Source organism: Oncorhynchus tshawytscha, linkage group LG22 (assembly GCF_018296145.1).
Source record: "Oncorhynchus tshawytscha isolate Ot180627B linkage group LG22, Otsh_v2.0, whole genome shotgun sequence".
NCBI lineage: Eukaryota > Metazoa > Chordata > Actinopteri > Salmoniformes > Salmonidae > Oncorhynchus > Oncorhynchus tshawytscha.
In genome coordinates this window covers 27,601,403-27,614,143 of record NC_056450.1, presented here as the reverse complement: position 1 = coordinate 27,614,143, position 12,741 = coordinate 27,601,403, and the positions used below count along the sequence as shown (strand labels likewise).

Sequence of the window (12,741 nt, the reverse complement as noted above, 5' to 3'; positions counted from 1 at the left end):
ATAGGAACACTGGAGGGGTTGAGTAGTACAGTCAAGTAGAGGCCAGTACTCAGACACATTCTTATGTGTACTCAACACAAGAGTCATCCCATGTCATTTCAGCAAGCATGACACCATCTCAGATTGTTCTGAAATCGTTTCTGTAGTTAGAAACATAAGATTGGCATTCTTGCAACATTGTTTAAATTTGAGAAATTAAGCTAATTGATTGTACCCAAATTGGCCCTTTTAAAATGTATAGGATTCACATAGTACCAAACATACAATTTGGGTCAAACTTCTTCCAACAATTGAGTAAGACAAGGAATCCAATAAAAATGGCCAACCACCCACGGACCCCCCACACCAATCCCACCCAGTATACAACAGTTCTCTATGTCTGACTTGGAGTATTGCTTCTTCATCCTATGTAACATATTCCCTTGAGCCAAAGCCATTGGTTTTCTACCCAATGTTGTAAAGAAAATGTGATCTATTTAATAAACACTTAAATATCAGTGAAATTTTAAAAGGGTGTGGCAATAAATTATACTTCAACAAATTATTTGAGGAATGCTAATCTTATGTTTCTAACTACAGAAACAATTTTAGCACAATCAGAGATGGTGGTTGTCAAAATCCTCTCTTGTGCTTTTTAAGGTGGAACGACCCATAAGCCATTTGTTGGTGCATCTAAATGTGTGGGCCCTACTTTATTCTATTTTCCATCCCATCACCCCATTAAAAGTGATTAGACTGATTTCATTACAATTGTAACCCTGGAGTGAGAACCAGGGGGGAACAGAGTGGAGTTAGGTTTATTAGCACAGAATTAGGTAAGACCTGATGTGAGGGTGCTGAGATAGAGGGGAACACTGGGGGCAGTCTGTTTTGAGCATCAGGTGCAATGGGGTGGGGGGGTGTTTGCAAGATGGTGCGATTTGTCACATTAGGTAGTCCTGGTGTTAGGGCCGTTCTCAGGGCTGTGCAGGGTAAGGGGGTATGCCTGCAACCCTGGGTTGGCCCTGGTGGGGTAGGGCATTCCTCCCGCTGCCCCAATCATCCCCACAGGACTGGGCATACCAGACCACTGCTGGGGGTATAAGGGGCCGGGCACAACCCCTCCATAAGGACCTGCTGGTACCAGGTACCCGGGCTGGAGCATGGCAGAGGGGTTGGAGCCCAGGTCAGTGGGCATGGCTAGGCCTACAACTGTCAGTGGACAGGACAGAGGCAGCTGGAACTTGTTTGGAAGGATGGCACATCTCACCTGAAAGAACCAAAGGGGATGTTTAACATTGTGTACAGGGACTTTTGTCAACTGCTTTTTGATGAAAATCTAAAAAGTGAGCAAGGTAGGCTGCAACTCCCACCCTGGTGATAGTCTTAAGACTTTTGATGTGTTTTTCTATGCCATTTACCTCCTGTGTGGCTCCTCCCATGGGCGTGGCTCGGCCCTCCAGGTCCTGCCTGCGTCTCTGCTGTTTGATCTGGTTCAGAGAGGGCCGTGGCTGATTGGCCGCGAGCGTCTCCTTCGTCCAATCATCTACCAGCTTGTGCAGGTCGTCCGTGAAGGTGCCTGGCTTCTTGTTGTTGCTGTTGTTCGTCTGGGCCTGAGCTAGAGCCGCCATTGGTTGAGGAGATGACGAAGGGGTGGGAACAGCTGGTGGCTGTTGCAGATTGGACGCTGTCTGAGTTGCACTGGCGCCGTGAGAAGACCCTAGAACAGAAAGATTTGTAAACTCTGCCCAGTTACACCCTACCGATGGAATCGATTGGCTGCTGTTTGTTAGGCCTTTTACAGTTGTCCATTAAGGCACTTTAACTACTTTCAGCCTGGGTAGAGCCTGTATATTTACTCAAATAGGCAAACTCCAATTGGGAATGAGGGAGTTTGTTTTTCAGTGTACCTTAAAAATGTCCCTTTGATTGGTAATCATTTTCTGGAGAAAGTTGAAATGTGATCTCATTTTACTGGTCAGCAAATGTTATTTTTTTCCCCCTCAAACCCAACAGCCAAAGGATTACAGCATGGTTGAACCCCAACCACCCACCCAACCGATCTACCACAGTAAGACAAACAGAAACCATTAATGCTGACAACCACACAAGTCTCATTATTGAGCACTAACATTTAGGCCAAACACCGCCATGCACTACCAAATTTAAAAAAGGATTCAAATCAATCTATGAAGGTGACACTCCTTGTGCAGCAGTGCCCAACATTTAACAACATCTGGCATGTTTTCTTCCAGTGCCAAACACGTGAATATAAACGGGTGCGCATGCAAACAGAAAAAAAAGAGCGAAGAAGACAGAAAGAAGTAAATGAGATAGTTACTACTACTGCGCTCTTTGCCTAGACATAGTCGTTTCAGTGTGGACCCTATAAGGTAAAACAGCACAGAGACAGAAACAGTTAGGCCGGGACACACTAAACACCACAGGTCTGTGGACAAGCTGCATCAAGCCACACACAGCTACCAAATCGGTTAAGGAGAGAAAGGAGAAGGGGGTTTAAAAATCAGTGAGACGTAATGGGAGTGGGGGAAAGACTAGGTCCTATTCAATTGTGCAGTCATTCCAAAACGTTAACAGAAATAAAATAAAAAGGAGCCAGAACAGACAGAGAAGGCCCTGGGTATGGTGCTAGAGTACAGGGGGTTCGGAGAAGACTGGTCCACAGTAAGCTGGGGCAGGTCAACACTGTACCTCAGACCTTCACATTATATGCTCCTAATAAACTTCTCCTGTCATGTTTAAAACATTTCTTTAAACTTACTTGGAATAAGTCAATGTTTTAGGCTCCAGGCTTGTATTATTTCAGTTATTACATGGCATGTTAAAGGTTATGGAAAATGCAGTGTTAATAGTAAAGCTAAAGACACGCACACACGCACACACACACACACACACACACACACACACACACACACACACACACGCACACACGCACACACGCACACACGCACACACGCACACACGCACACACGCACACACGCACACACGCACACACGCACACACGCACACACGCACACACGCACACACGCACACACACGCACGATGAGTGGAGAGCCGAATCACTGAATCAATAATGTAATTACTGGAGTAACAAGTCCCCTGAAGCTAATTTCTAAACAGTTCAACTACCAGTAAGTACAACAATGCCTGTGAAACATAACATAAAAGGAACCAAAAAAAGCACATAGAGACTATAGCCGGAGCACATCAGAGTCAGCACTTATCAAGACATGCAGGTAAAGCGGGAGAAGAGAAAGTAGATAATATTGATGATACAGCCCTTTTGCAGGAGCCAGTCTCCTTCAGTGCCCTGCCCCCCGCCTGCCTGCACCGTCCTCCCAGTCCAAATATGAGAGAGAGGGACCTCGACCAACGCAAGCCTCTCTGGAACCTGGCTGGCTATCAGGGGAAGGGCTGGCTTTTCTCTTGGTATACAGAGGGGTTGTGGGCCGATGCGCCTCAATTCGAGACATACAATTAAGGAAGTGAGTAAATGAAAACACACATAGGATACACTCTCGCTCAGGTTTCAGATCTAGCGTCGCTCATGTTTGGAGAAGACTAGCTCTATGACAATACAGTATCCCAGCTAACAATTCTAGGGAGAGAGAATGTTTTTGTAAAATAACCTGTAATGTTCCCCTAAAGTTTGAGTGTCCAGTTTTTCATTAGTTAAAGGAACATTTGATCTATGTTAGCAAAATCCTTCGGAGAACCTCTTCGCATGTTTTGGTGTTAAAGTTAGAACATCCCCTTAATTTCAAAGAGAACTTATCTAGAACGTAGTTACAATGTTCTTAGAATATACAACAATGTTCTAGGCGTGTTTTATGAAGAGGTTGCAAGAACACGTGTCCAGTTTTCAGAGGGTTATTAGAACATGCCACCAAACATACACAGAACATTGTTGCCAATATTAAAACGTTCTAGACAGGATTCATGAGAATGTTGCAAGAGCATTCCTGTGTCCAGTTCTCTGTGGGTTATGAGAATATTCCTTCAACGTCACATCCAAACATACACAGAACATAGTTGCCATTTGGTGGGACGTTGATGGAATATTCTCCTAACTCACAGAAAACTGGACACAGGAATATTCTTGCAACATACTAATTAACGTATCCAGAACATTAATATTTTATATTCTGAGAACATGGCAACCATGTTCTCTGTATGGTGGTACATTGATGGAACATTCTCTTAACCCACAGAAAACTGGACACAAATGTTTGTAGAATATAATTACGTTCTGGGGTATGTTCTCTTTGACATTAAGGGAATGGTCTGTTGGAAACATTCCTATTAAAATGTTAATTTCCTAATGAGTCTTAAGGGAACGTTCTCTAAAGTTGTGGGAATATTTGTTGTTAGCTGGGATGCTTTTGGAGTCTGTTTAAAGCAGTGCACAAAGCGTTTGTATGGAGGAAGGTCTAAACCCAAAACCACTTAGGGCTGAGGGGAGAAAGCCATGAGGACAAAACACAAAATGGCAGACATACGCTTGTGTTGGGAATAGGGAGTAGTGAAGAGGGTGAGGATCCACTATCTAAAAACATACATTCTGGTCAAGAGAAAAGATAAAGAGGTGAAATAAAGAGAGGAGAGAGGGGATGTGTGAAAAGTAGAAAATAACAAATACAAACAGATGGACAGAGACACGGGTCCACTGAGGAATCTAGCACGCGGTTTGCTACTAGATTTATAGGTCACTCTCTCTGACGTTTGGTGGTATACCGTCCATCCTGTAAAAATTAATATAAGAGGGAAGAAGAGAAGAAACAAAGACACTTCTGTAAAAGTGCACAGAGACTTGGGATGAGAAACCCCCACCACTAACAGCAGCAGCACCAGTACAGGGTACAGCCACATGGGCTAAACCAGCAACAAGAGACAGCCTGCACATTCACTACAGGAACAAGTTGTCACTATGCACTGGTCAGGTTACCTTTCCCAAATCTATCCAGACCTTTACCATGAGTAGTGTTAAACTGCTGACACCTCAATGGAAGCTGTATGCAGTATAGTGGCAGTATTGTGGCAGTATTTTGGCATGGAAGACATGTGTGATGCAACTCTCACCTTGTGTACATTTGCCTAAAAACATTTGCTTTGGATGAAAGACTGATAAATCATGACTATTTGCAATGCAGCAATTACCATGTCTCCTTATGAGACTTCCGATTCAGACAGTTTAGAATATTAGAGCTTAGAATACTGAAGCTGATGGTCTTGTGTTCTTCTTGTTCAGTTGTTCCTCAGTACAAATCAGTGTGTTTGAGTATGTGTCCACATCTCAGTGAGTGACACGTTTGAGTGTGTTTTCTTTTGGTATATTATGTGAATCCAGTGAGGGAGAGATACATTCTTAGGTACGGGTATACGCCAAATGTGTGCGCTATGCCAGTGTGTATACCTTGTCCTTTATGTGTGTGTAGGTACCTTGCCCTGGGCCAGCGTGTGTGGCCATGCCACCACCATAGATGCTGTCAGAGGAGAGGGAGCCCTTGAGAGAACAGGGCTGCTGGGTCTGAACGGGTTGTGGGGCCGTGCTGGGCAGAGTGCTGCTGGTACTACTGCTGCTGCCACTGGAGCAGGCAGAGCCATCAGACACGATGGAGCTCTTAGCTGGAGATCCAGACAAGCCCGGTGCACTCTCACCTTCAGAGAGAAATACTGGATAAGCCACAGAGCCAGCTTTATGGTGAAGTGGGGATACATTTTTCATTTATTATTACCACATTTCTAATCCTCCCAAGACTGCTCACAAACTCACCTTTCTCGCTCTCCTCCCACTCACACCTACTCTCATCCCCCTCTATCAATCACACCTCTCTCCTATCTTCTCACCACTGTCTGACACACCCACACACCTTTCCTCTCACCGGCAGTGGTGGTGTTCAGGTTGTTTTTCAGCTGCTGCACTGTGGGGTTGAGCAGCTTGCCCGCCTTCAGCTTGTGTTTGCTGGCCCTACGTCTGCGGCCACTAGGGGGCGCAGCGTGCAGCAGGCCTACACCAGGCGGCAGGGCTTTCCCCACCTCTTTATACAGATGCTCGATCTCATTCCTCTGGAACGCCTGCAGCTCTGAGATCTCCTTCATGTGTCTGGGGAGGAAGAGAGCGTAAGAGAAAATCTACATGCAATAATATGGAAGAATGTATTCCATTTCCTCCCCCAGTTGGAGAGAACTGTTGTTTATATTGACTCGTACAATTTAAAAAAGGTCACTACATAGCAGTTAAGTAGAACAACACATGTTTACCTTGCAAGATCGAATCCCCGAGCTGACAACCTTTCGGTTACTAGTCCAATGCTCTAACCACTAGGCTACCTGCCGTGTAATGGCTACAAACCTATCCAGGGCTATGAAGGTTACAGTGGTTGATAGTTTGCTATATTTCGAATGGGTTAACATTGACCCTGTATGAATTCATATTTGTGTGTGTGTGTGTGTGTGTGTTCACATACTTTTCCCTCAGCCTCTGCAGCTCCTTCCTCATGTCCGCATCCTCAAACTCAGAATCGTTGTCACTGCTGATGTACGATGCGGGGCCGGGTCCAGGCAGCGAGAGGGCGTGGCCATTCGCTACCGCTGGTTGCCGGCTCGGCGAATCAGAGCTCTGCACACTGCTGCTGCGGCCCGTGCGGCGCAGGAAGGCCACCGCCCTCTTCATGAGGTCACTTCCGCTGTGTTCCGAGAGTGCGTGGACTGGAGGCTTGTGGTGGGCAGGGGGAGGGGCTAAACTACTGGTGTCCTCCTCCCCTGAGTCAGAGTCGAAGTGGAAGGAGTAGTTCGTGGCAGCATCAGCAGTGTGGGCACGTGGGAGCAGGGTGGGGGTGGCGTTGGGGCTGGAGGTGGGAGTGTCCTGGTAGAAGTCTGGCGGGGCTGAGTAGCGGTGGCTACAGTGAGGTTTGGCTGTGTTTTCCATCCCCTCTTCGGTGGTTATCACTGAGAACCTGCCCACGGCCATACACCCCTGGTCTCGCCGTCCTCCCCCCTCAGCTGCAGCATGAGAGCCCCCCGAGCCACTAGAGGGAGCCGTGGAGCTGCAGGTGCTGCGACTTCTGCCCTTCTCTAAACGACGGATGATGATGTCTGGAGGAGTGGGGACAATCTGGAGGGGAGAAAAGACCATGATCAAATTGAAACTGAGTAAACTATTTAAACATTTAATATCGTATTGAATAAACTGTTAACTAGATCTAAATCTTGAGAAAAACATGACCTACGTCAGAAGAATAATTAAATCTAATAAAATAGAAGTCAACTTTGGTTTACTCAAGATGGTTTCTCTTTTCAGAATGTTTAGCTATGGTAAAGTTACCTGAAAACGGCTCTTGGAGCCATAGGAACTGGAACTGCCCACCATGTCAGTGTTCAGCACACCTTTACAGGCGTGACAAAATATTGAAACATTAAAACAATTGAATCACTTTGGGGTCTCCCCTAAATAGTCAGAAATAGATACAATACATAGGATAATGTCATAGAAAATGTGTGTTTTGGGATGTTATTTACCTGCAGAGTCACTCAGGGTATCCAAACTATCTGTACGCTCAGGGATCTGAGGCTGAGAGCGGGGGTAAAGGGGGGGGTGGTATTTGGTCAATAGTATATGAGGGTTACAGGGTGTTTGTCTAGCCATTGTCCTTCTCTGACCGCTGCCGTGTCTAAATATATCAACGGCCATCCCACCCACACAACCCGCATCAGAGATCAAACCGCCATGAGTGCAGAGTATAATGTATTTTATCTGGCCAGCAACCCTGAGCTCTACTTCCTCTGCTAAACACAGTACCAGTCTCACTAAAGGCTGCGAGTTATAATTGCCAGTGATTACAGTCAATGGCTGAATCAATATCACACTAGAGATTCACACACACATCAGATCAAACACTGCAGCTGCCCCAATCGAAATACGCGTGTGTACACACACGGTGCATCTTTACCAGCAGCTCTCCCTTCCTGGGGAGCCCCCCCTCTGTGATGGTCTGGCTGTCAGAGACAAGGGGAGAGCTGACCCCCTCTGTGCTGAAGCCCTGGAGGTCTGAGGCGGTGCTGGAGGGAGCAGATGGGGCGTACTCCTGGTACAGCAGGTTCCTCAGCTTCTCATCAAGAGTCTTGATCGTGCGGTCCACAAATTCCACCCTGGGGGGGCCCTCTCCATCAGACTCCCCCAGGCCCCCACCACCTCCACTCCCAGATCCACCAGGTCCATCCTGTTGCTGGGAGGCCTGGTGGGCTGGACTCTGGGGCTGTGATGGTGTTGTGGCTCCACCTCCTCCACCCACCATGCTGGGTGTGGCGTAGGGCTGCTGCAAGACCACAGGTTGGTGGGAGCCCAGAGGGGGCGGGTCTCCTGACAGGCTGGCCCCCTGATTGGGTAGACAGGAGGAAGAGCTGCTCGCCCCTTTATGTCCCACCCCATTCACATCCAGAGACACGGGTGGAACAATGGGGCAGCATGGGATGTCTGTTACCATGGAGACACAGGGCTCATGGCGGCCCACAGCAGCAGTGGTACTATTGGTGGTGGGTTTGGTTCCAGAGGCCTGGGGCTGCAGCATTCTGGCCTTGCCCACATTGGGGTCCTGAGGCTGAATAGAGCTCTGAGGTGCAGGGAGGGCAGAAGGGGCTGGAGTAGGGGCTGTGGTGGTCAGGGCAGGAACAGTACTGCAGCTGGACCTAGACAATGACATATCAGGAGCCTCTGTAGCAGAGAGAGCAGGGGAGAGAGAAGAGAAGGCATTAAAGAAAGAGATTAAAGAGTGGAGTCAAGGAGAGAGATGTCCTGTGGGTGTGTGAGGGTATTACATCATCACTTGTCTTCCCCAATCAGAGCTCTGTCAGTTGGAGCAAAGCCTGCCCTTCACCACAGCAACACTGGCATTACATAACTGAACCCTACACAGCACATACAACACACGCTCATTAGCTCATTCTCTCACACACGCAGCTTTATTCACCCACTTGTGTGTGTGTGTGTGTGTGTGTGTGTGTGTGTGTGTGTGTGTGTGTGTGTGTGTGTGTGCGTGTACACGCACCCTTGGCTGTAGAGGCGTCTGATGAGGTCTTCTCCCTGTCTGGCGTGGGCGTCTCGGCCACGGGGCAGATAATGAACCAGCGCTTCCCAGTGTGGAGGACTGCCAAGTACAGAGACAAAGACACATTCCTAGATCCAGATCTACTAGCAACAACAGAATAGAGCTAGAAAGAGACCCATGCACTGAAATTCAGATGAACTGCAAATACAGGAGAAAAAGAGTCAAATTCATAAACTACCAAATTATGTTTAGAGGAAGTGAACGGGGGATAGAGAGATTGATTGGGGAAGACATGAAAAGATAGGACAGAGAGATGTGAAATAAGACCGATTGAGAGCTGAAGAGAGATTGCAGTCCCTATGAAACAACCAGTCACCCTCTTTATCGCCACTCCTGACCACAACCTCCCAGAACATTTTAAATCTGCTGTGTCTGGTGGTTCAGGGAGAGGCTGTAATGTGCTATGTAATGCATCTGAAGTGGGTTGAGAAACTAGAAGACTAGTGGTCCTGGAAGACCTCAGGGAGTGCAGAAATTAAAAAATAATTAATTAATTAATTAATTAGGTCAATTAATTAAAAATAATTTGAAAACCATGATTAGTTGATTTTCCTGAATCGATGTGTTACAGCTGGGCTTGAGCAAAAGCCTGCACACAATGTGTAGCCAGGAGGTAGCGAAACCTTACCGTTCTGCTGGTAAACAAGCTGTGGTGAATTAGGTGTAGCAGTCTTTGAACCCTAGAAAGGGAAAGAATCGTTATAAATGGCTGGCGCTAAAGAGTATAACTTCTAGATAACGAAGCTTGACCGGATTCTCTCAACAATGTCGCCATGTTGGCCCCCGGATGGTTTGTTGGCAACCCTGCTCAGAGTCATCTTGAGGATGCCAATTGCCACCCCCCCGAATCCCCTGTCCCCCCCCTGCCCTCCTCACCTCTCCCCCCAGTATGACTGTTCCGTGGCTCTGTTGAGGACTGCCCACGTAGTCAGAGCTCCTCTCCCCCTCAGTGTCTTCACTCAGCAGATCCTCAGCCTTGTCCACAATGTCCTTCAGCTGCTCTATAAACATCTCCTTCTCCAGGAGCAGGATGAAGTCATTCTCCACCTGAGGGACAGAGAGACAATCCATCAGTATTAGATCCCCTTAAATTGATAATAAATGGACTTTCCTTTGATAAATATTGGACTAGGCCTATGTGAATTGAATAAGTCACTAAAAAGTGTTTGAAACCTGCCTTTCCAAAACTGGGCCAGAGGTATCAGTTTTGGAAACTTCTATAGGATGTTGGGGGATTGTACCCACCCAAAATGAACAGGGCAGGAGTTTAGAGAGAGAAGACAGTTTTGCTGCAATGCAGTGGAAAAGAACAGCATCATAGGGAGTTTCAGTGCCTTGAGACATGAAAGAGCATCTCCCTCACTAGGAGCTAGCAGGCAGAGAGCACAAACACAGTTTAGGAAGCAGGCTGAAAGAGGTAACACTTTCTCTGGGGCGTGGTAGAACATTTTTGGAGCTACTGTGTGCATCTGTAGGTGCAGCAGCCCCACAACACAAATGGGTGTTCATAAGGATATTCAGGACTACACAAGCTTGTATGTAGGGGTGTCAATCAGTGGGTCTGTGCTTGTGTGTCTCAAAAGCCTGTAGAAGTGCATGTAAGGAACAAATAGTTTCTCCACAAATCCCATGGCTTTACAGTGCATTTGGACAGTATTCAGACACCTTGATTGTTTCACTTTACAGCCTTATTCTAAAATGGATTAAATAGTTTCCCCCCACTCAATCTACACACACACACACACACACTACTCCATAATGACAGGTTTTTAGAAATATTTGCAAATGTATTAAAAACAATACAGGAATTTTACATTTAAATACAGTACCAGTCAAAAGTTGACACCTACTCATTCAAGTGTTGTTCTTTATTTGTACTATTTTCTACATTGTAGAAGAGTGAAGACATCAACACATATGGAATCATGTAGTAACCCCCTCCCCCCCAAACAGTGTTAACTCTAAATACATATTCTATTTGGGATTCTTCAAAGTAGCCACCCTTTGCTTTGATGACAGCTTTGCACACTGTTGACATTCTCTCAACTGGCATCATGAGGTAGTCACCTTGTTAAAAGTTCATTTGTGGAATTTCTTTCCTTAATGAGTTTGAGCCAATCAGTTGTGTTGTGACAAAGTAGGGGTGGTATACAGAATATAGACCTATTTGGTAAAAGACTAAGTCCATATTATGGCAAGAACAGCTCAAATAAGCAAAGAGAAAGGACAGTCAATCATTACTTTAAGACATGGTCAGTCAATCTGGAAAATGTCAAGGACTTTGAAAGTTTCAAGTGGAGTCGCAAAAACCATCAAGCACTATGAAACTGTCTCATGAGGACCGCCACAGGAAAAGAAGACCCAGAGTTAACTCTGCTGCAGCAGATAACTTCATTAGAGAGTAGATTGCAGCCCAAATAAATGCTTCAGACACATCAACAGCAACAGTTCAGAGTAGACTGCATGAATCAGGCCTTCAAGGTCGAATTGCTGCAAAGAAACCACTATTAAAAGGACACCAATAAGAGAGACTTGCTTGGGCCAAGAAACACGAGCAATGGACATTAGACCGTTGGAAATCTGTCCTTTGGTCTGATGAGTACAAATTTGAGATTTTTGGTTCCAACCGCCATGTCTTTGTGAGACTCCGAGTAGGTGAACGGATGATCTCGGCATGTGTGGTTCCCACTGTGAAGCATGGGGGGGGTGGTGTGATGGTGCGTTGCTGGTGACACTGTCAGTGATTTATTTAGAATTCAAGGCACACTTAACCAGTATGGCTACCACAGCATTCTGCAGCGATACGGCTTCCCATCTCATTTGAGCTTAGTGGGAATATAATTTATTTTTCAGCAGGACAATGACCCAACACACCTTCAGGCTGTGTAAAGTCTATTTGACCAAGAAGGAGAGTGATTGAGTAATGCATCAGATGACCTGGCCTCCACAATCATCCAATCTCAACCCAATTGAGATGAGTTGGACCACAGTGACAAAAAAAGCAGCAGACAAGTGCTCAGCATATGTGGGACCTCCTTCAAGACTGTTGGAAAAGCATTCCAAGTGAAGCTGGTTGAGAGAATGCCAAGTGTGCAAAGCTGTCGTCAAGGCAAATGGTGGCTACTTTGAAGAATCTAAAATATATTGATTTGTTTAACACTTGGTTACTACATGATTACATATGTATTATTTCATAGTTTTGATGCCTTTATTATTATTCTACAATGTAGAAAATAGTAAAAATAAAAAATAACTTAAATGAGTAGGTGTCCAAACTTTTGACTGGTACTGTAAGCATTCAGACCCTTTACTCAGTACTTTGTTGAAGCACCTTTGGCAGCGATTACATGCGCGAGTCTTCTTGGGTATGACGCTACAATCTTGGCAAACCTGTATTTGGGGAATTTCTCCCATTCTTCTCTGCAGATCCTCAAGCTGAATGGGGAGCATTGTGGCACAGCTATTTTCAGGTCTGTCCAGAGATGTTCGATCAGGTTTAAGTCTGAGCTCTGGCTGGGCCACTCAAGGACATTGAGACTTGCCCCGAAGCCACTCCTGCATTGTCATGTTGGAAGGTGAAACTTTGCCCCAGTCTGAGAACCTGCTTGAGAGCACTCAGGACCTCTGCACTTTGCGC

General features: G+C 46.1%; 1 protein-coding gene across 6 annotated transcripts in view; it reads right to left on the bottom strand.

The window, feature by feature from the left end:
* Window positions 1–893: 893 nt before the first annotated feature.
* Window positions 894–12,741, bottom strand: part of LOC112222231 (serine/threonine-protein kinase WNK2) — a 62,714-nt gene continuing 50,866 nt past the window's right edge. Inside the window, exons 19-31 of one of the 6 annotated variants that reach the window (XM_024384943.2) lie at window positions 9,981–10,151; window positions 9,733–9,784; window positions 9,045–9,143; window positions 7,950–8,710; window positions 7,519–7,570; window positions 7,325–7,386; window positions 6,468–7,114; window positions 5,871–6,103; window positions 5,440–5,658; window positions 4,644–4,742; window positions 2,321–2,365; window positions 1,401–1,699; window positions 894–1,249 (exon numbers count right to left, since the gene is read on the bottom strand). In XM_024384943.2, coding sequence (XP_024240711.2) covers window positions 929–1,249; window positions 1,401–1,699; window positions 2,321–2,365; window positions 4,644–4,742; window positions 5,440–5,658; window positions 5,871–6,103; window positions 6,468–7,114; window positions 7,325–7,386; window positions 7,519–7,570; window positions 7,950–8,710; window positions 9,045–9,143; window positions 9,733–9,784; window positions 9,981–10,151 — 3,060 coding nt within the window. In that variant the 3' untranslated portion in view covers window positions 894–928. Of the gene's footprint in view, window positions 1,250–1,400; window positions 1,700–2,320; window positions 2,366–4,643; window positions 4,743–5,413; window positions 5,659–5,870; window positions 6,104–6,467; window positions 7,115–7,324; window positions 7,387–7,518; window positions 7,571–7,934; window positions 8,711–9,044; window positions 9,144–9,732; window positions 9,785–9,980; window positions 10,152–12,741 lie in introns of those variants that run through there. The other 5 variants (XM_042304007.1, XM_042304004.1, XM_042304005.1 and 2 more) reach the window with 5 other exon arrangements.